The sequence below is a fragment of the Rhinatrema bivittatum genome, chromosome 2 (genome assembly GCF_901001135.1).
Source record: "Rhinatrema bivittatum chromosome 2, aRhiBiv1.1, whole genome shotgun sequence".
Taxonomy (NCBI): Eukaryota; Metazoa; Chordata; class Amphibia; order Gymnophiona; family Rhinatrematidae; genus Rhinatrema; species Rhinatrema bivittatum.
This window is the reverse complement of record NC_042616.1, coordinates 279,035,630-279,059,855: the sequence shown is the minus strand read 5'-3', so window position 1 is coordinate 279,059,855 and position 24,226 is coordinate 279,035,630. Positions and strand designations below refer to the sequence as shown.

General features: G+C 39.9%; 1 protein-coding gene across 1 annotated transcript in view; it reads right to left on the bottom strand.

Annotated features, from left to right (window-relative positions):
• Positions 1 to 1,499: 1,499 nt before the first annotated feature.
• STK17A (serine/threonine kinase 17a) overlaps positions 1,500 to 24,226 on the bottom strand; it is a 68,260-nt gene continuing 45,533 nt past the window's right edge. Inside the window, exons 6-7 of the mRNA XM_029589549.1 lie at positions 7,562 to 7,741; positions 1,500 to 2,847 (exon numbers count right to left, since the gene is read on the bottom strand). Coding sequence (XP_029445409.1) covers positions 2,520 to 2,847; positions 7,562 to 7,741 — 508 coding nt within the window. The 3' untranslated portion in view covers positions 1,500 to 2,519. The remainder of the gene's footprint in view (positions 2,848 to 7,561; positions 7,742 to 24,226) is intronic.

The following is a 24,226-nucleotide window of genomic DNA, read 5'->3' as shown; positions in this document are numbered from 1 at the left end:
CACAATATCAACTTTCAAGGACAACAAAGATACAAAAAACCCCATAAAAATGGAGCACGAGCTGAAAGCTGCCAATTGAAGTCAAACTGGCTTTGTAACAAAAATTACATAACATTTAAAAAAAAAGTAACTGTTGTACAAAATTATCTATAAGTTGCAGAAAAGAGGAATACTATCCAGCATCTGCCAGTCCTTGAGCACAAAACTGAAAACTGATGACTGACAAGTGCTGGTCATTCTCCTGGATTCAAGCAAGAGTCCATGGCTGTACACACCATCAAGCTCCTTTGGCAGATGGAACGGCAAATGGTTACATCAATCTACAATTTTTTTTTATAGCATTGGTTTTATGTCCAAGTACAGCAGTCTTAAGATTTCCCTTTCTAGACTCTTGTATGAGATTCCAATTGTTGACCTCTCAAGTAAACCATAATATTTAGTCTAATAATGTCTTAGTCTTTCTGCTCATAGTAAAAAAAAAAAAAAAATACAAATTAACTGAATCACTGCTAAAGTGAGATCTTGCTACTTATCACAAGCTATTATGGTAGGTACTATGGCAATCTTTATATGAACTTATGACCCTGGAGTACATTAGATTAGCACATGTTACACTATTAATGGATGTAGCTATAGTTCAGACAAATTTAAGATGTCAGACTCACTCCCTAGCCCTTTTTATTCACAGCTATTTGAAATTGTGTCAGGATAATTCATAGCGCTAAAAATATGGGGCAGATTTTTAGAGCAGCGTGCGCAGGGTACATTTGTGCGCGCTACCTGGCGCGCACAAATGTACACCCGATTTTATAACATGTGCGCGCTGCCGCTCACATGTTATAAAATCCAGGGTCAGCACGCGCAAGGGGGTGGCTTTCCCCGTTCCCTCCCTTCCCCTATCTAACCCACCCCCCAGCCCTACCTAAATCCCCCCCACCTTATTCCACGGTGTTACGCCTGCCGGCCAGCTGCCAGCACACAAACCTCCAGCATGGCCACTGTGCCGGAGGACTCGGGACCTCCCCCGGACCGCCACCCTGCCCCGCCCCCGGACCACCCCTTTTTCAAAGCCCCGGGACATACGCACATCCTGGGGCTTGTGTGCGCTGCCGAGCCTATGCAAAATAGGCTCGGTGCACGCAGGGGGGGGGGGGTTTAAAGTGTTACGCTCGTATCTTACGCGCATAACCCTTTGAAAACCTACCCTTATATGCACAAATTATCACTTATTTCCAAAACAATCTGAATTTGTTCAATTACAACAATATTTATTTATAGCAATTTTTACTCCGTCCAATTACCAGATATCTGTTTTGGGCCGTTTCAGAATATGAAGCTCATTACAAAAATCAGGCTAAAGATTTAGATTTTGGAGAAAACAGGATGGATTAAATGCAACTACAATGATCAAGAACTAAATTTTGTATGTAACAAAAATCTTTGCCAACTGTATATACAGATTTTCAGTCTCATATCATTGCCATAAAGAGAATGTAAAATTCCACAGGACATTCCACAATTTATTTTTTGTCATTATAACACATTTACTTTTCCTTGGAGAAAGAAAACTCATTTCTTAACAAATCCAACATGATTTTTCATTCTCATGTTCTTGATTTGTGTCAGAAAATGTTTAAATAAAAATGTTACATAAAAAAATATTTTGATTTTAGACAGACAATATTATATATCAAGGATTACCAGCAGTCATCTGTTTTTTTACGCTGGCACAGCCATAAATCAGGATTTCAGGATAAGCTCAGAAGAAAAACACTTCATGTGATGTGAGTTTAATGTGACAGACAAGCTTAAACAGTTATTCAAGTTTAAGTGCAAGTATTTTTTTTATAGTCTGAAGTACTATAATTAGAAATCAATATCCAGTTTTTGTCATCAAGTAGCTGCGAAGAAGGCAGAGAACAAGTAAATAAAAAAGTTTGCTTAGCAGGAGTACTATACATCAACTACTTGAAAAAATAAGGCTCTTTGTACATATTGCATTAGATTTTGCTTATTAACAGTAACCATGCCTTTAGTTTTTTTAAGTTTAATTAAGCTAATTGAATGATCTTTTATTTGTTATAATTTTATATGCTAGTGAACAAACTTAGCACAAGGCAGGAGTAAGTTTAAACACTCTCTCACCGAGGATCTGCTTCACAAAGTTTTTTTTTCTTTTTTTATCCCCAACAAGGCTCTTTCATAATTTGTGGCTTTAGAAAACAGAAACATGCTCTAGTTTATGGATTAGATTTTGCCTCCTAATGAAAGTTAACAGGAATGAGAAACAAAATGGGGACTGAAACCCATTAAAAATAAACATTTTGTTATACTCCTTCCAGAAACACTCTTTGAAACCTGGCACAATTACATCCATTCTATATAATTTTAACTCAGCTTACATTTACTTTAACAGACCTTATTTTTCCTCTTACCTGGAAAACTGGGTGTACTTTTTTACCCAGGAAATTAGTTGGAGAAATATCAATACAAAAAACTGAAGTCCCACAATGAAGTAATTAGTAGATAAATTCTCCTATTTCTTGCAACAAGGGTTCCTCAAACTTAAAACGTTTGGAAATGGCCTTTGGCTCAGTTTGTTTGTCATTTTCTGACTGCCTGCATTGTCCCAAGGTGTACGAGGCCATTACTATTAACTCCTCTGACACAGTTTGTCCCTCTAAGTCTGATTTCTGAGTGTCATCAGCACTGTTTTTACTGACAGATTCCTCATCCTCTTCAGTGACTATGGGTGGCTCCTTTACTGTACTCAGAGCACAAGACACAAAGATGTCACCTTGAGCTAGCCAGGGGTGCTGTAAAGCAGCCTCCGCGGTTATTCGCAACCTGTGAAACAAAACATATGCAAGAGAACGTCAAGCAGTGTCATGAGAAAAGCAGAAAACTGAAGACTCACAAGGTCAGTATATTTAGCAAACACCCACTTTTAACACACCTGTGAGTCTATATACCAAAATATAATTCATTGCTATAATATATAGGGAAGGAAGTAAGGTGGTAATAGTGTGGTCTTTCCTTGTTTGAGTGATTTACAGCAAAAGAAGAAGCAGCAGCACCCATGACTAAGTATTTCAGTGTAAAAGTGAGGGACGTGTACAAATAGCTTAACCAAGCAAAACAGATGAGACATTTGTGAGATTTTGTGCATACATCTATACGGTTCTTCTCCAAAAGGCCCCCCATTTTCTTAACATATGCCCACATATGTAAAAATGAAACAACCTCCAATGTAAATCTAGCTCAAATCATTTGGATCTCAATATATTATATTTTCAGATTTATAATGTATAATAAGAAATCTTTGTGGGTCCGTCACTTTGGTTTTTAAATGTATTTAAAAAGTCACCTCTATCAATGAAGCTAATTACATGGAAGAAAGATTATCTTTGAATCTGAGCAGTATTTGTATTAGTTTGAGTTTTTACATTATAAATATGTAACTGATCACATTTTCTAAATTACCAAAAACAAAAGTTACAGAAATAATGATCAACTGACATTGTTCTCCCCTTCAAAATATACTTCCAGTTGCCATTCATTCATTTTCACATCATAGCTACCCAATGCCAAACACCGTACTTCCTTCATTCATCTTACAAACTAGGCACAGACATAAAAGACAAGTTCAAGGAGTCACTCAGCACTCTTGGCAGCATGTTATCTAATCTTTGTGGATACTTTTCTAACTGAAATCTCAGCTTTTCATCAATCATTTCACCATTTATTCCCAGGACGTCAAAATATATTTTTGGGACTAGCAATGCAATATATAAAAATTTACTTTTAACTTGAGTGAGTACTACAAACTGTGTCTCATCTGTAAGTCTCAACTAGACTATACACTCAATGAAGCAGGGACTGTCTTTACGTAGCTGTACAGTGCTGTGTACACCTAGTAGTGCTATAGAAATTTTAAGTAGTAGCAGCTGATGTAAAGTGATTGGAATCATGCACTGTACCCAGAAGTAAAGATCTGGCATTCAAAGGATTTGGTTTGTCAACCACATGACTAAGCCTAAAATTTCATTCTGAAGTCTGTTTTTGACACTCCAGAAAGGAGTGTACCAGTGGTCCAATCTGATATTTGTCACATTAAGCAGAGTCAAAAAATTCCTTTTGAATTTTTTTTCTTTAGGCTCTATATAAAAGATTTTTGCTTGCATCTTTCTGAAGTTTGCATCAGCTGCCATTTGATAAGGTTAAGTACAAAAATGGGTAAATTAACAAAGATTATCTCTCCATTTACTAATTCACTTCTCCAGATATCATAACTTGCTTCAGGTCTGCAAAACTCAGCAAATCTGATAAGACAGATATCACTAGGATAGCTGACCTGCTGAAACAAAGCTTTTCCCATTTGATCAGATGAAAGCTCTTAAAGAATTTTTTTTTTTTTTTGGATGTCTGCCTTGCTTCGCCTTCATCTGCTGTTAGGAGCGTATGCCCCTGATGCAGATACCCCCGTAGGAGGTACCCACAGTTTTGTTAGAAAAATTGTCCCAACTGGGAAGGATCATGGAATGTTTTGGTAGCCTGTGTACTCTTCATCATTACTGAAAATGTCTGCAGCATGAGGCAGTGATTTTTAATGAGATCCACTGTTTTCCACCATGCAAGGTGCATCAACTGACTGTTCATACATATCCTTCAGTTCAGAAACCTGGAACCAGGCCACTTCTGGCTCTGATGGAGAAGGAATCCTTGGAAGATGCATATGACACTCATCTCTTTCTATGAGAAATTCATCTCACTTGTTTTTGGGTAACAAGTCCATGACTCCTTGCAGCCTTGAAGATGGAGTGCACATATTGCACCATAAGAAATCAATATGCAGACAGGCACGGTGCGGAGGAAGAATCTTCCTGCAGAGATCTGTGGATTTTGCCATGGATAACAGAAGCAGGTGCAGTTCCTTCCTCATGCATAATGCTGAAAGTATATCCACCAAGTTCAGATAAATTATTTTTAACCTTGCATTCAGGGCAAGACACCAGCTTTTGATCTAGCATGCTGTCTGTATCAAGACTGGCAATTAAGCAGTCATGCAATAAGCATTGTAGTCACAGAATGCACATTTCTAAAATCATGCTGAAGAATATGTAAACAAGCGGATAGCATATTTGTTTATTTTAATGTTTTTAAAAATGTACAGTGTTTGATATTTAATATTTTGTGATGAACACATGAGACCAGTTTAAAGTCAGTTCTCCTTTAAATTCCTATTTCTTTTTAATGCCTTCTCTGAAACACTCATTTTACATTTAACATTATAGATTTGAAAGGAGAATGTTAAGAAATTTCATGCTTTATGTGCATCTATGCAATAGATTAATTCCCCCTGCATTATAAATGCTGCTTCTGGTTTCTAGTAGTAGTACTAGGATAGATTCTGCAGTAAAGGATAATAAAATTCTTCAGAACATTTTGCATACATTTATATACTATTTACAGTTAATATGCAAAAACACTGCTAAAAATAAATTGGATGGATAGTTTTATTTTTTTTTATCCTATATCTTTTCATCTACCTCCTTCATTCTCTCATCTCATATACCCCTCAGAAGCCTGCCACAATAAATGTGTCTCTTCTCATCTGCCTCCACAATTCTTCCTTCCTCCCAGAGTTTAACCCTGGGGGAAATCTGCACCAAAAAATATAAAATTCTGTACAAGAAGTTTATGCATTCTGTAAAAGTCTGAATATTTGTCAAAATACAATATTTTTGCTATCATCCTCCATTTTAGTACAATTCAGTATATTCAATCCAGAGTGTGACTACTGAACTGATCAGTGGTTTTCATTGTGAAGCATATGGGGAGAGACTTAAAGATATAAACAAGTGTACTCGAGAGGAAAGGCAGGATAGGAGAGACAGAGACATTTAAAATCTCCAAGGTATCACTGCACAGAAGGTGAGTCTCCTTCAAAGGAAAGGAGACTCTGGAACAAAGTGTCATGGGATGAGGGTGAAAGGGGGTAGACAGAGAATATAAAGAAATGGTTCTTTACAGAGAGGGGTGGGGTTATAGAATGGCCTTCCATTGGAAGTGGTGGAGACAAGGACAGTATCTGAATTAAAGAAAGTTTGGGACAAACACCAGGATCTCTGAGGGAGCATTATGAGAGCTGAGTAGTTGTTTGGATGGGCAGACTTCCTTGGCCATATTGCTTGCAACAGAAGAGTTCGACAGAGTATGAATGATTGGAATTAAGAATGGGGTGAAGAGGGAAAGGGCTCAAGTGGAGGAAGGAAAGGATTTAGGATGGAAAGAGAACCTGCATTGGGGAAAAAGAAGCAGATACAGAGACAGCATTAGTAGAGGACATGGTATAGGGCAGAGCAGACGATGTGGGATGGTGGATAATTGGAGGAAGGACAGGATTCATGCTTGGGGAAGGTAAGAAAGAGTATGAGGAAGACAAGATGTATCAGAAAATAAAATGAAAGATTGAGTCTACATGTCCCAAAATAAATAAATAAAAACCTTATAGATCCAGACAGATGACAGAACGCCAACAGAAAGAAGTACAAGTGGTGATCTGGTGAAGACTGAGGACCCACTTCGAGAAGACGACTTCTGGTTCTTGCTCTGCACTGCTTTGGCTCCTCCTCAGGGAGCTGGCTTTCAAGAGCCAAATGTTCTGCCTCTCCTGCAAGCTCGTGGAATTGACCGATTATATTATACCCACATGAGCCTTCTCTTCTTGCACACTCTAGCTGTCTGACTCAGTTGACAGCTACTGTGCCGTGGCTCCTCTTTCAGTGGGCTTGTGCGGCCTAGTGCTGCACATTGCCATGCTCGTCGCTGGCTCTTCCTGTTCTGAAGGGTGTGCATAGCCCAGATTTTCAATGGTTTCTCCTCTTCTGGCAGGCTCATGGAGCCAAGTTCAGCACATTGTGGGGCTCCCATGAGCCTGAGCTCTTCCTAAAAGCTGCTGCAGCAGCTTTTTGCAGGACTCTTGCTGCATCAGGGAAATTCTGTGGCGTGAAAGGTAAAGTCTGTGCTGGGGAAGAGGAGCAGGGAATTCTGCATTGCAGTTGCACAGAATTTCCCAGGAGTAAAAGCTTTTTTTTTTCCCTCTGGTCTTCTGTCTAGGTAGACCTCTCTCCCTTCATGCTCATTCCACTCTTGTATTTTTCCAATCTCTCCACAGTCACCTCACCCACCTCTTCAGATTCTCTCCTTGGCTCTTCTCAAGCTTCATTTCCCCTTAAGTCTCATCTCCATTAGGCCAATCTCCTCTCTTCCTTACTCCCACCACAGCCATGGCATTGGAGCAGCAGCCAATATTGTGGGGCTGGCCTCACTGGAGCATCAAAGAAAGCTGTGGCTGCAGGGTCTGACGCAAAGCACTGAGGAAGAAGCATGAGCCACTTGCCCAGGGCTGACCTCGGCACTTTTATGTCAGAGGATAGTGTCACAATTCAAGCCCAGTAAATTCCAAAGGCAAATGTTGGGCCCCGATTGTCAACCAATAAAAATTACACACAAAATTTAGCAGTTTCAGAGCAAAGCAGTAACAGATTGTAATACTTACTCTGGTTCCTTCACTAGAAGTGTTTTGATGAAGTCAACTGCAGTCTCTGATATCATATCAAAGTCTTCCTCAGAGTAACTTATGTTTAACTGAGAGATATTTAAGAATGTTTGTTGCTTGTCATCTCCCAGGAAAGGTGATGTGCCCGTAAGCATGACATAAGCCAGTACACCTATACTCCTATATCAAAACACAAATTATGAATTAGCTCAGTTTTTAAAATTTACGGTAACTTTATTCAACCAGCTTCCAGTGCATCCTGGGGCATAATTGTTCCTTATATAGTAAAGCTAAGAGATTTTAAGTTTAACAATATTTTGTTCTTCCCTCCTTCTCCCTTAATACCCACTAAACCTCCCCAACCCTTCCCTACTTACACATGACAAGATAACAGGTATAACCTTGCCTACATATATCTTGAAATCACATTCAAATGTTTGTATTATGCAAAATTTAAGCATAAAATAAAATGGAGAATGAAAATCTATTTCAGGTTCTAAGATTCAGAAAGATTCTAAAAACTAAGAAAATCTTGGCATTTATTGAGTTAACTCCCTCTCTCTTTATTAATAACATTGCTGCAAGTTTAGACTTTTCCCTATGACTTGTTCAATGATTTTAAAAAAAGTGCTGTGAACACTACTTGGAAGTATATAGAGAGATGTTCCTCTTCCTAAGGAACTTTTCATAATCAAACTTAAAAAAGTGTCAGGTCATTCTGATGTAGCATCACTGAAAAGTCAAACATCTGAACCATCCATTGTGTCAGATGGGCTGTCCTCAAACAGTCAGTTTTAGAATAAATATTTTTAGCTATCAAATAAGCCTTTCTGAGCAAAATCTTTAATCCAATACAACTGAAGCCTAGACTGCTCTGGTTTGCAAAAAGGCCTATTTTTATATAGCAGCTGCTATTCTACTATTTGTGATTTTAGCCAATTGCTGTACAATTTCTGATTAAAATCAAGCCGCATTAGACAGCATGCTGAGAGATCATGGAATATAAATTTTATAAATAACTTAAATACATTTCTTTCAGTTACTGTTTCCACCATTGGTAAGGCAGCCAAGAAAATGGCTTAGTTCCTTTGTCCTTTTGTCAAATATTTAATAAAGTATTTAAATCATTTATTTGTTTTTTATATACAGACATTCGATATGGCATATCACATCGGTTTACAGATTAACTCATGGAATATGACAACGGTGTCTTATTATTATTGCATACTAACAGAGAACCTTCATTAACAATTTGGAACTTATATTTGAAATACATTGAAACAGTGTAACTTAATTAACAAATTGGACTCGTTTGAATTAGTGTCTATATATGTTTAATAATTTTGAATAAATAGATTAAACAAATCTCATCACTTGGCATTAAAAATTATATACGAAATACCTAATTTGAAAGCATTTAGATCTTTGTCCAATAAAACAGTAGGCAGCTTATGCAATAAAACATGTGCAAAATGAATTTTTGCATGGGCTCACATTCACACAGAAAAAAAACCAGTAGTGAGCTAAATTGATAGAAAGCCACTTAAGCCATGCAAAGCGATTTAGTATGCTTGCAGTAAAAACAAAACCCCCACAAAAATAAAAGTCAGAAATGGCATGGTCACATTCTTATGCATGGAAACCTGAAAATGCAGCAGCTAAATAGCTTGAGTAAGTTACTTTCCCAATGACGCATTAAATAGCATGAGAACTCTAAACTGAACATGCTCGGTTCTCTTTTCCGCTTGGTTCCTCCTGCTGGCTGCCAAGGTGTATACAATTAGGCCTGCTACATAGGGGCTGTTGGTCAGTGCACAGGGTAAAGTGGGAGACCTGTAGGTGAGGTGGTCAAAGGAGAGCAGAAAACCCAAGAAAGAGATCTAGGTGTCATAGTGGATAACACATTGAAATCGTTGGTTCAGTGTGCTGCGGCAGTCAAAAAAGCAAACAGAATGTTGGGAATTATTAGAAAGGGAATGGTGAATAAAACGGAAAATGTCATAATGCCTCTGTATCGCTCCATGGTGAGACCGCACCTTGAATATTGTGTACAATTCTGGTCACCACATCTCAAAAAAGATAAAATTGCGATGGAGAAGGTACAGAGAAGGGTTACCAAAATGATAAGGGGAATGGAACAACTCCCCTATGAGGAAAGACTAAAGAGGTTAGGACTTTTCAGCTTGGAGAAGAGACGACTGAGGGGGGATATGATAGAGGTGTTTAAAATCATGAGAGGTCTAGAACGGGTAGATGTGAATCGGTTATTTACTCTTTCGGATAATAGAAAGACTAAGGGGCACTCCATGAAGTTAGCATGTGGCACATTTAAAACTAATCGGAAAAAGTTCTTTTTTACTCAACGCACAATTAAACTCTGGAATTTGTTGCCAGAGGATGGGGTTAGTGCAGTTAGTATAGCTGGATTTAAAAAAGGACTGGATAAGTTCTTGGAGGAGAAGTCCATTACCTGCTATTAAGTTCACTTAGAGAATAGCCACTGCCATTAGCAATGGTTACATGGAATAGACTTAGTTTTTGGGTACTTGCCAGGTTCTTATGGCCTGGATTGGCCACTGTTGGAAACAGGATGCTGGGCTTGATGGACCCTTGGTCTGACCCAGTATGGCATTTTCTTATGTTCTTATGTTGTGTGTTGAGAACCCTCTGTGTCAGCAAGGATCTTCAAAAAGTGATGTCAAAGAATGCGGTTGGGGGACAGATGGGAGCATATAAGGCGGTAAAAGCACTTACACTGGCTAAAAAAAACAAGAAATGCATCCCCAAAATAGCATTATAATAGTTAAGAGGGTAGGCATATAATCAATTTCAAAACAATTATTTATCAAACAGTTTAAAATATTTTTATTCAATTATTCATATCAAATTTTAATACAAATTAACTTTCACATATGTCTATTTACATTTAAATGAATTCTTAACATATTAAAAAGTTCCATTATAAAGCCTTATTCAAAAATAGAAAGATTCACACACATACCAGAGTACTCACCCATACATGTAAACAGACGTATAAATGTGAAAGTTAATTTGTATTAACATTTGTTATGAATAATTGAATTAAAATGATATTTTAAAGTTTTTGATAAATAATAGTTTTGAAATGGATTATATGCCTACCCTCTTAACTACTGGCATATAAGGAGGCCCAGAAAGGAATCTGGCTATCCTGACTTCAAATGGTATCTGATCATTCCCACCTCTACAACTACCCTGTAGTGAAGTCACCATAAAGGCTACACCAAGTTGTCTTTTACTGCCTTACAGTTCAGACATGAGCTCTCCACTCAAACCAAAACATTTGGTGAGCTGAAAAATACTTTTGAGGCTCAGACTACAGTTCAGCCTCAAGTCCGTGAACGCCTTCAGTGGTTTTTTGCCACAACATCAAATGACAGAAAAGACATTTGCCCTCTGGCAAACGATCACTTATAAATACATTTGCCTTGTATAAAGAAAGACATTTATTTTTGAAGTGCTCAAATGCTTGCCAGTGTCTCTCCTCCTTTATACTACATTCCCTCTTCTCCATGTTTTGCTGGATGGCGGTATGGGGGGGAAGCATGTGGGGGAACATTGGATAGTCACTTGTCCTTGGGTCAATCATTCTCCCCCCACCCCAAACACGTTTGTGCCTAGCCGAGAGGAGCTGGCTTGCCACAAAAAAAAAAATGTTGTCTTGGACATTCAAATACCAGCAGGCAAAGACGAGAAAAGTGCAGCCTCCAGACAGGCCCAGATGCTATTTTTTTCTACTAGTTCTTCCCCTTTTATAATTATGGCTTCTTTATGCTTATTCCAGGGGGTGACAAGAACATGGGATAAGTACAGACAACAGAAGAATTAGCAACTGGGTCGATATGCCAGGTTGCACATTCTTCTTCGGACTCATTACAGACATCTGAGGCATGTGTCTGGTTTGGGTTTTCCTTTGCAGAAACTCTGTTCTTTGACTTCCTTTCCTAGAGTGTAGGAAGTCTTCCCCTTCTTCCCTCTGCATGGACATGCAATTCCTATGTAACAGGCCTACATGAACTTTTGCAACTCAGCACGAGGAACCATGAAAACAAGACAAAAAAAAACCGAATAGAGCATGCAGTGTGTCAGCATGATCATACTATATAGATTTCCTTCAGTAAATAACAGGCTCAGAGGCAGGCACTAAATAGTAGCCATTTACTGAGCTTTTGCTAAATAACATGGAAGGCACACATACCATGCCATTTAGCATGAGCTTGCTAACCCCTTATTTGCATATGACATTCCTTCATTGACATATGCAGGCTCACATGCGCATCTTCTAGGAGCAGTTTAATGTGCACAGCAAGGTCTTCCTGCATAGCTCGGCAATTTTTAGGATGCACGAGAGGGCTTTACAAGCAAACAAGTATATTTTATAGGTACCACAGTGTTTTAACTGTCCATAGCCAGAGAATTCTTTATTTTGTAGATTGCATATAAAGTTTGAAGAACTTAGACACTGATATAGATTTCCCATACTTCTTTCTACCAACAGTTGTGACATTTAAACTAAACCTTAATTCTTGTATTTTGTAAAAATGTGCTACCTGTATTCGTGGAAGAAATCTAAATTCCCTCCAGTGGGCAAAAAATGGGGATATATTAACATTCCTGCCAAGTCTTTGGCACAAAACAGTACATATGCCCGTCTCAAACACAAAATGTAGCATAGTTTTTAAAATATTGTAGTACTTTATTGGCTTCTGTGTGTAAAACAGTTTAAATCTAGTGGGTACAATCTGTTTCAAACGTTTAAGGGGTAAAAATAGCTATTATTGTAAGTGTAAAGGTTTACCTGTTAATTTCTTTTCCTTGAGCTCTGCTAGACCAGTCTGGACAATGAGATCTCCCCTCCTCAGCTGCCAGCAACAGAAGTTTCACCTTGTACCTTTAGTGCTGGCTACAAGAGGGGTGTTGAATCAGGCATGAAACTACCACCTTATCTCAAACACTTTTCTACTTTCCCTAAATATAGCTACTTGACAACTAGACTTGGAATTACAGAAGGAGCTTGAGACCCTGGTCCCTACATCAGGGGAGGGACGGGGAAAGAAGACAGACAGACTAACAACCCAATTTTAAAAGGGCCACACACATAAATAATGGGGGTTACATGCATGGCTGGGCCTTATGCGTGCCATGCACATTTTCGGAAGGGCACGGCCATGCGTGTAACCCCTGCTATGCACCGAAGAGCCGGGCACTGCAGAAGGGGCAGGGTGGGGGTGGGCCGGGACAGCACCATTAGCCGCTGTCCCGGGGAAGTGTGCGCCAGCAGCCGGCCAGCACACAGAGATTACTTCTGCTCCCGGGGAGCAGTACGTATTTAAAAAAAAATTAGGGATTGGGGAAGAGGTAGGAAGGGTAGGGTTCCCTTCCTGTCTGCTTCTTAATTGGAGGCCAGATTGTGTCGCCACATTTATTTTGCTACAATTCCCCGCTCTCTGCACGCCAGTCACAAGCTGCTCACACATGTGCACACGGCCTTTGTATTTTATAACATGTACGTGCTGGCGCACGCATGTTATAAAATTGGCGCATCCATGTGCGCGCACTGGGAACCGCATGCACATGGACGCGCGCACGGGTCTTAAAATCGACCCCTAAGTGAGGAGAGGGCCCAATTAAGCACCGATCCCGCTTATCAGTCTCTGTGTTCCTAGGTGGGAATTCAGACTAGTCAAACAGGACTCAAGGAAAGGAATTAACAGGTCAAATTTTACAGAGTCTACCTGAGCTATAATGTTCAATCTGTAGAACTTGTGAAGGAGTGCACTGACGACGTAGCTGCCCTACATATCTCATCCAGAGAGAGAGACAAAAGATGCTTCTTTCATGAAGAAGCTTGAGCCCTCATGGAATGCATCCTAAGGAGTGTGGGCACCTGTTTTTCTTTGAGCAAATATGTAGAAGAAATGGCTCTCTTGACCCCTCTGGCTAGCATAGCCTTAGAGGCTGCCTCCCCTTTCTGAAGGCCTTCAAATAAGATGGAATAGTCTATCAGACTTGCAAAAATGGTTAGTAACCTTCAGGTATCTTAATGGGAAGCACCTAATGTCCAGAAGGTGATGCCTCCTTTCATCCTCCCAATATCTCCTCCCTCTGAATGCAGGGAAAGAAATGGATTGATTTAAGTGAAAAGAATACACTACCTTTGGCAAGAAGGAAGGTACCAGCTGGAGAGTGACAGCTTCTGCTGAGAACACCAGATAGGGATCCCTGCACAAGAGGGCCTGGTGTTCCCATGTGTTTCTAACAGAACAGATCACAAAATAGAAAATTGTCTTCAGGGAGAGATCCTTCATAAAAGAGTGTCTTAAGGGTTCAAAGGGAGAGCCTGTCAAGGCCTCCAACACCAGATTAAGATCTCATAAAGAGACTATTGGATTAATTTTACTCCTTGTAAATAGCAGACTACATCCGGATAAGTGGCTGTCTACTGACCCTTCCATGTACCTCTGTAACAAGAGATGGCTGCCACTTGGACCTTCAAAAGATAAGGGCCAAGCCTTACTCGAGGTGAGGTGTAGGTATTAGTGTAGGGGTTAGGGGCCACTTTGACATGCAGAGTGTGACTTACAAACAGAACAGTGCTCTCTTGTGAAGATTTGATGACCTTCAGAGTGAGGAAACTCACCCAAAGATGAGATTTGTGCAACGTTCTCTCAACCTTGCTTGTTGTTACGCAGGTAGAGAGTCCATATGCAGATATCGTAAAGGAACTGGTGGAGGAGGTGAAATTGTTGTTTCTGGTAGGCTAGGCACATTTTATAACTTTTTTGGTGAGTACACTAGAAAATTATTGGTATTTCTGGTAATTACAGACATTGTACAACCATTTTTTTTAATTATAGAAATGGTTAGATAAGGGGTGCTTTTGGGAGGTTTGGAACGCATTATGAGTATTTCCATTATTTCCTATGGAAAAAATAGTCTTGACTTACAACCAGCTTGAGTTATAACCAGCCCTCTGGAACCAATTGAGTTCATAAGTCAAGGGTCCACTGTACTATCGGAAAACCTCCTTGCTGAGAACTCACTCCCCTGAGTCCAGCTTGTTCCTGCTCAGGAAGTCTGCATGTACGTTTTCGCTCCCTGCAATGTACGCTGCTGAAATGCGTGACAGGTTTCGTTCTGCCCAGATAAAAAAAAGAGCAAACTGACTTCCTCAGACAGGGATGCACTGCAGGTACTGCCCTATTTGTTTATCTAAGCAACTACTGTGGCATTGTCCAACATCACCCTGACTGCCTTTCCCTTTATCACTGGTAGGAAATACTCTAGGGCCAGCCTGATGGCCCTCAGTAGTATAATGGGTACACGATCAATCAAACTGATTGACAGGTGAGATAAGGATGACAGCAGCCAATCAGCGTTCACTTCCGGTCTAAGCCCCGCCCACGCCCCGCCCACTCCCCATAGAAGTGAATGGGGGCGTAGCCACGCCCCCTCCCGCCTCCTCCCGCCCTCGACCACACCCCCAACCACACCCCTTCCGCCACAGGCCCCACCCCTTCCGCAGCCAATCAGCATTCACTTCCGGTCTAAGCCCCGCCCACTCCCCATAGAAGTGAATGGGGGTGTAGCCACGCCCCCTCCCACCTCATCCCGCCCTCGACCACGCCCCAGGCCCCACCCCTTCCGCCCCAGGCCCCACCCCTTCTGCCCGGCCCCACCCCTTCCACCCCTGGCCCCCGCCCCAGACCCCGCCCAGACCCCATCGATGCTCCTCCCCTCCCAATAGAAGTGAATGGGGAGCCCCTCCCACCCCCAAACCGCCCCCCATGATGTCACGGATGACCCCGCCCACACCCCAACCCCCAGCCACACCCCCCTGTGACGTAGCGGGTATGACATCACCGGAAGTCCACCCCACACCGCCCCCCAAAAACACACCCCCTAAAACGTCATCAGAAAGGGTCCTGTCGCTTTTTTAATGATGTCAGTATTAATGGACTCTGGCTGTTTTTGATGATTTCACCGGAAGTACAATACAAAAGTCCCGAAATATGCGCTCCTAGAACCTCCTGATGCCTTTTTAATGATGTCGGAGCCGGTAGTATGCTTTTAGGAGGCAGGAAAACTGCAGGAAATATGCTTTTTTTCTAGCCACTCTGTTTTTAAAAAACCAAACAAAATACAAGCTGATAGGTGGCAGAAAAACAGTGGCTCGTTCTGTTGACAAGGATTTGGTTTTTTTTTAAAACAAGTGATTGAAGCTACCGGTGGTGAATTGCATGAACTGCAGGATCAAACTTTGCAAAAGACAGGTTTTTTTTTTTTTTCCAAAAGACTAGGGACCGGGTAGTATAAAGGGTACGCTGTCACTCAAACCCCCAAGCCAAACCCCCCCAGTGATGTCACCAGAAGCCCAAGCCCACCCCTCCAAGCCCTTGCTGTAGATAGGCATGCCCCAATAAAAAAAGTTACCAGAGAGCTGACAGGAAACTGTGACTCATTCTGTACACAGAGACGGAGAATCCAATTACACCCCTTCCCTCCGCCCCCTCTGCCTCAATCCGACCTTCCCCCAGACCTAAATCTGAGCAGAGGATAATTGAAAGCAGTGGGGGGTGTAGGTTTGCAATGGTGAAACACAAGGCTTTAGTTTTGTTTTAAAAAAAAACAGACTTCTGTATTTTACAGCCATATAAAAAAACAAGAATGCACCAGCGGATCTTAAAGAAAATTTATAATGAGCCAGGAAATACCGGCAGTTTTGGCGGTATAACACCTCTTTTGCAGGCAGCTAAAGCATGTATGCCGTCTGTGACCAAGAAACAAGTGATTGATTGGCTTACAGAACAAGATGCTTATTCTTTACACAAACCTGCTAGGGTACGATTTAAAAGAAATAAAACCATAGTGTCTGATGTGGAGTTTTGTTTTTAAAAAAACAGACTTCTGTATTCTCCCCCACAACCCTTCCCTCCTCCCCTCTCTGTTAGACACGCCCAAACTTGCAAGACCGGATATAGAAATAATCATGTGATAGTGATCACGTGAGAACAATCTTCAAGCAGAGTTGTTGTAATTGTTCCTGAAAATGGCCGTATATGAAACACCTAAGCGTCTTGAAATGAAAATCGTTCAACAACCAAAACTAAAGAGGAGCCATAAACGAAAGCGGAGGGCAGAAGAAGAAGGAGGAAGCACTGACCCAGATTTTGATGAACTTCCGTTGGGGCAAAAGCTTTTTGATTCGCAGGATCCAAACTTGATCAATGAAAATGCTTTAGATTCTGAAGATTTAGAGCTGCACAAAGCTGCTCTGGATGCCGAAGCAGATTATTTGTTGGAAAAGCTTGAGTGTAAGGTAAGAAAAAATCTCTTTCCTTCTAATGATGCATTTTAGGGGTGGCGTGTTTGGGAGCTATCTATAATAGAGAGTTTGTTTAGAAGAGGTTTTAATTTAATGTTTTACATTATGTTTTATAGGAAAATGAAGGATCTTTACAAACAGAAGAATATGGAGACACACCAGGTATCAAAATGAACTGTATTTGCTGCTTCTGTCCAAATATAAAAGAACCAGATACATGTGATCAAAAAAAAAACAACAATCCTGAAGATGTGCACGATTTCAGCTGGTGGAGCTATATAGGATTCCCAAAACCACCGCCGGTGCATGGAGTTTTTCGAAAAACAACATTTAGATCGATCGTAAGGGTGGCTGTCTATAGTATTCTTAAAAAATGTCTGTCTGGCATACGGTATGAAAATTGCGAAGGCTGTGTTCTCGACGATCCGAGTCAGGATGATCATAGTTGCGTTTATTGGACTGCCTCTGACACACAGGAACAATTAAGGACCGCTTGTAACAGGTTGTGCCTAGAACGTGTTTTGAATCTTGTGGTACTAGCTGCATATAAACGAGGTGTATTAAGCCTAAACAATGATGATATGAATCTGATCATATATCTTATACACAGTGTGAAAACTGCTGAAAATCCTGTTCAAAAACTAAACAGTTTGCTTAAACCTACAGATGAGATTTTAATGATAAAATATATAAATGCCATCATCTATGGTAGAAAACACCAGTCCTTTTTTAAAAATGTATAATAAAGCAGTCTTTGTTTTTTCTTGTCTGTATTTCAGAAGTATGTATTGACAATGAAATACTTTGTAATATTTTAACAAATTTTGCCATGTGTATAAATTAGTTAATAAAAACAACTAATAAATATATCAGAATTAACAAAATGTGTCAATAGTGCTTTAAGGTGATATGGAAGTTTTTAGGGGGGATATCTTATGGTTTTATTAAGTCTCTTTGATATCAATGCACAGGCTGTAAAATGTTTGATACAGCAACTATTTCATTAACTAAGGAATGTATATTGCTATGAGCTATGTGTGGGGGGGGAAGTTGTCTGGATCCAAGATCTGTAAATGGTTAATCTAATCAGAATGAGACAATGTTTGGAAGGGAAAAAAAAAGACCAGAATGACAAGACATTCAAGAGAGACCAATTTTTATTTTGTAAAGTGCCCCAAGACCTAAGAGGGCGTTGGTAACACACTACCTTTCATGAACAAAAGGGGGGATGTATATTGTAATGAGGTAGGTGCGGATAGCTGTCTGGGACACATAATCTAATCAGGGAAAAACAATGGTCAGCAAAACATTAAATCACAAAAAAAGGTTCAACATACTATAGTTTTGTGAATGGGCTTCAGATCTAAAGAGATATTGATAATACATTCAAAAAGCCCTGTAAATGATAACCCAAGCAAGAGAACAATCTTATTCTATAAGATGTCCATCACATGACAGAGAGGCCAGGTAGCTTTTTTTTTTTTTGGTTTCAACACACAGGTTTTGAGGTTTGTTGGTGGTTACGCCCCACCTAATGCTGGTGATAAAAGGGTATAGCCGGTGACCAGAAAAGATTCAGCAGTCTGGAGTTTGAAACAGAAATGGATTCTTCAAACAAAGAAAGGCAGAAGCCTGTGTTTATTAATAAAATGTCACTTACTAAACGCAGAAAACAAAGGAAATTGAAAGGTGAGTTAATAGTTTTAATGTATATTTTTAGATATGATTTTTAAAAAAACAGTAGTAAAAACAGTGTTTGTCTGTTTTATCATTAGAACAGGAAAATATTGCAAAATCAGACACACATTTGAACATAGAAGAAGAAGAACAGCCTGGCTGCAGTAATGCCTTAGACAGAAAAAAAATTGATCAACAAGGCATTTCTGACAGCAATGCAAATAATGGTGAGAAATAGGTTTTCCTTAATGTCTATGACCCTCCCAAATGCCTCTCTTTTTTTCCTTCATAACAGTCAACGAAGCAGAGATCTATTTACAAAGACATCAAAAGTGTGTGTGTGTGTGTGTGTGACCCTGTGTTTTTTTATTTTATTTTGTAATTTTTAGAATGTGAAAATGGTGCAAACAAAACTATTTCCAAAAGAAAGAGAAAGGAGTCTGAAGATGCAGTTGAAGGTAAGAAGTATTTTTTTATATATCTGTACGGGTAAAACAACAATTAGTTCACAACTGTGTAAAAGAAAAGGTATTACCATATTTTTTTGTTTTTTTACATAACAGACCATGAGCAGCATATGCCAAAGAAATCTGACGAAAGACCGTACAAAAAACCGAGAGATAAACAAAAAAGTAAGAATCTATACTGTTATAGTTTTAAGAAAAATTCTTCTTAAAATATTGCAAAAAAAAAGTATGAGCCCACCCGTGTTAATTATTATTATTTTTAATTTTAGACCGTGAAAAGACTGCAAAAAAGCCTATTTCCGAAAGAAAAGATGAGAGAGACAGCAACAGACCTGTGCACAGGGAGGAAGTAGAGAAAGAATGTGAAAGCATGTTCTTAGATAATTGTACCGATGACAATGTTTCAGGGGGGTTGGTAAATAATTGTATACCAGAGACCTCTGAAAATGCAGCTGTAGAAAATGAACCGGTTAATTTTGTGCAATTTGTGAGAAGGTGGAACCGTGATTTAGAAAAATTTAATGGCGTGCTTTATTCAGAGGAATTTCGTTTTATTAATTTAGATAGAATAGATTCTTTCATAGATGCGCAAAATGTTGTGAGACAAGGCATACAGCATGTTCTAAATGAAATAAGCCATAACGTGTCCCCCCATGATTATATACAGATTCATTTACATTCTACAGGTTTTCATAATTCTTTGTATTCGGGAAAGTTAAACCCTCAGGATTTGAACGCTGATGATTTCTTAGATCAAGTTAGTAAACTCCTGCAGAGTTATAGAGAGATACAGTTTGGTGAGACATTCCGCATAGTCATTCTTGTTATAAGGAACAGAGGGGGCGGGTCACGAAGGGTTTTAAGGTCTATTCTGTACAGTCAAATCATACATAAAAGAGAAGGCATTTAATAGACTTGAACAACACAGATAATAAGCTCTGTTTTGCAGGGAGTGTTACAGCGCTCATGTCACCAACAAAGCTCACAGATGCAGAGCTATTAGACCGTGCTAAAAAACTGCACACAGAGCTAGGGTGGTCAGAACATAAAAAGGTCATGCTAGATGATGTCTCAACATTTGAACAACATTTGGGTATAAACATAAGAGTTGTGCTTTATACAAAACAATGGTGGTGTTTTAAGACAAAGGACAGACCTGAATTCCAGAAAACTGTATTTATATTGCTACATGATGACCATTTTTATGGAATCTTAGATGTAAAAAAGCTCTATGGGGAGCGAAACTTCTGTCATTTTTGCCAGAAACCATATAGTCACGATCATAATTGTACATTATGGTGCCGTCTCTGTTTAACAGCAATGTGTGTAGACAATATCGGGGTACAACAGAGATGTCCGAAATGCAGGCTGTATTGTCGTTCTCAAGAGTGTTTAGAAAGGCATACAGTTCTGGCTTTAAAAAAAGAAGTTGAGTGTTTGCTTAAAATACTGTGCGAAAAATGTGAATCGTATGTTGATAAAAAACATAAATGCCGGGTCAGACAATGTAAGCTTTGTTCTGAGCCCTTGATCGCTGGTGACAAGCATTTGTGTTTTATGCCCCCTATTGATCATGCACAAATATCTGAAAAATATATATTTTATGATTGTGAATGTGTTCAGGAAACAGGCTTTCACGTTCCAAATTATATATATGCAACAGATTTAAACAACTCAAGAAACTGGGAGTTCAAAGGTCTTGAGAGTATTTCTAAGTTTGTTAAGATTTTTTGTGACAAAAGTTCAAAGGATACACCTTCATAGCGCATAATTCTAAAGGCTATGATGGTTATTTTGTAGTTAGAGAGCTGCTAAAGGAAAAGATGGATGTGCGCTTGTTAGCTCAGGGTGCTAAGCTCTTAGAAATCACGATAGAACCCCTGGGTATACGGTTTAAAGACTCTTTAAATTTCCTGCCCATGAAGCTTAGCAAGCTTCCGCAAGCCCTGGGGTTTCAAGGCTGTAAGGGTTATTTCCCGCATTTTTTTAACACCAGGGTTAATCAAAATTATGTGGGACCTATGCCCGGTGTTGAGTATTATGGAGATGGGTATATGATGTCTGGAGAAAGAGAGGAGTTTTTAAAATGGTACAGGGACAATCAAAATAACACCTTTGATTTACAAAAGGAGCTGGCCTATTATTGCCAACAGGATGTGAACATTCTGAGGCAAGCTTGTGTCTTATACAGAAATGAAATCATGGCTTTGACAGAGAGAGAGGTGGTTGTAGAGCAGGATGGTGGATCTAAAACTGTGAAAAGGTGTATAGACCCATTCCAATATATAACACTGGCATCTGTGTGCATGGCTATGTACAGGTTTATGTTCTTAGAACCCAAGACCGTGGCACTCGTCCCTCCAGACAACTATCACAGACACACAAAGAGATATTCAACACCCTCTATACAGTGGCTGATGTATACAGAGGCCACAGAGCAAATACAGATCACCCATGCTCTAAAGGGGGGTGAAAAGCAGGTGGGTCCCTATTTTCTTGACGGTTATGCACTTATTGATGGGGTACCAACAGCTTTTGAATTTAACGGCTGTTTTTTCCACGGTTGTCCGAGCTGTTATAACGATAAAGACCAGAACCCCTTAACGGCTACAACCTTTGGTTTTCTCAATTACAAAACACAAATCAAAGCAGATTTCCTGAAAAGAAGAGGGTTTAAGGTCATAAGCTTGTGGGAACACGAATGGAAGAGAATGGTGAAAGAAAATATCAGGGATTGTGCAGACTTTCTGGTTAAATCAGGCCTGCCGCAGCAGCTAGTACCCAGAGATGCCCTCTTTGGTGGTAGAACCAATGCTACATGTTTGTACTATAAAGCCAGGGCTGATGAAAAAATACATTACTATGATTTTACCAGCCTCTACCCCTTTGTCAATAAAACCAAGGAATACCCTGTTGGCCACCCGCAAATCATTTATGACAGCTTTGGACCCCTCTCAGACTATTTTGGGCTTGTTAAAGCCAAAGTGTATCCACCACGAAAGATCTTTTTCCCAGTATTACCGGTCCGTGTGAGCGGTAAGCTCATGTTCCCGCTGTGCCGCACATGCGCTGACAACAGTCTGCAGGATATGTGCAACCACACGGATGAGGAGAGAGCCCTCGTAGGGACTTGGTGCACTGTGGAGATGAATGAGGCTGTTGCAAAAGGGTATGTGGTTGCTGAAATATGTGAAATATGGCACTTTGAATGTAAATCTGTCAGCCTGTTTTCTGAATACATAAAAATGCATCTCCGTCAAAAACAGGAGGCCTCTGGTTACCCTCAGTGGTGTACCGATGTAGAAAAACAAAACATGTATATATCTGATTTTTACAAAAAAGAAGGTGTAGTTTTAAGGCCTGAACAGGTTAGTATAAACCCCGCAAAGCGTCAAATTGCCAAGCTTTTCTTAAACTCTTTGTGGGGGAAGTTTGGTCAAAGAACAAACCTACCTGTTACAAGTATTGTGAGAGATCCTGACGATCTGTATAAGTATTTGTTTTCACCCGAATATGATGTTTCATCATGCGATTTTATTGATGATGAAACAGCCTGTGTGACATGGAAGCATTCAAAAGACCGCAGCATATTGTCAGGTAATACAAACATCTTCATTGCCTGTTTCACAACTGCTTATGCTCGTTTAGAACTGTACAAACTGCTTGACAGTTTGCAAGAACGTTGTCTGTACCACGATACAGACTCTGTGATATTTGTGAGTCGTGAGGGTGCCAGCGATCCGTCTTTGGGAGATTATTTAGGACAGTTGACGAGCGAGATACCCGCAGACGAGCATATCACAGAGTTTGTATCGGCTGGGCCCAAAACATATGGCTACAAACTATCCAGCGGAAAGACCTGTATGAAAGTGAAGGGGTTTACGTTAAATGTAGAAAATTGTAAAAAGATCAATTTCACTAATTTGAAAGACCTCGTCTTTGACTATAAAACTGACGCCGTGGACAAGAGTCCTAAAAAGATACAGGTACAACAATCTGGGATCATTAGAAACAAAAAGACCTGGGCGATAGAGACCGGCCTACTTAAGAAAACACAAAGGGTCGTATACGATAAAAGGGTGATAAAAGAGGGTTTTAATACGCTGCCTTATGGATACTGAATTTGTGGATGTGCGCTGGAGGCACCCATTTTCGTGTATTTTAGCCGGACCGTCAAATAGCGGCAAAAGCTTCTTTGTTAAAAACCTGCTAGATCACGCTGGACGTGTGTTGACTGACATGCCTGATAATATTGTATGGTGTTATAGTTGCTGGCAACCTTTGTATAAAGAAATGCTGTGTAAATATCCTTTTATTACCTTTATGGATTCTTTGCCTGATACTTTTAATGATGATCAACTGTTTCCAACCAATAAAATAAATATGGTTATTATAGACGATTTGATGGCTTCTGCTTGTAAAAGTGATGAAATCGAGAAAGCCTTCACACAATACGTGCATCACAGAAATCTGAGTATTATATATATTGTACAAAATGTCTTCTGTCAAGGCAAAACAAGCAGAACTATAGCCTTAAATACCAAATATATGGTGCTCTTTAAGAATCCTAGAGACAAGTTGCAAATCGCTATTTTAGCCAGACAGATGTACCCCGGTAAGTCACGCTTCTTTTTAGAAGCCTTTGAGGATGCCACCAGAAAGCCATATGGATATCTCATCGTGGATTTAAATGCTACGACCCCTGAGCGTTACAGATTGAGGACAAACATCTTTCCACCAGAATGGACCACTGTATATTGTGAAAAAACACAACCCCTCCATAAAAAGAAGTGAATATATATTCTCCCCCACATATTTGTTTTGTGTGTGTCCCAGAGATCATGTCTGCTCGCTTAAAGCGGAACCTAGCCCTATTAAAACTTTTAGTTCAAGCCTCTCCGCAACGGAGAAAAGCTATCCTAAAGGCCGCTTCTAACGATTTAGTGGGGGCCATAGCGGAGATCGCACTAAACACTCTGAGAGGTAATGTTCCTTTATCACAACAGCAGATAAACATCTTGAAAAGGAAACGTCAAGCCATAAGGATTTTGGGTGATAAAAGAATAACACTTAAGAAAAAAAAGAAGCTGGTCAAACAGTCGGGGGGTTTATCGGGCCTCTGCTAGGATTCGCGCTACCACTCATCACGGGGCTTTT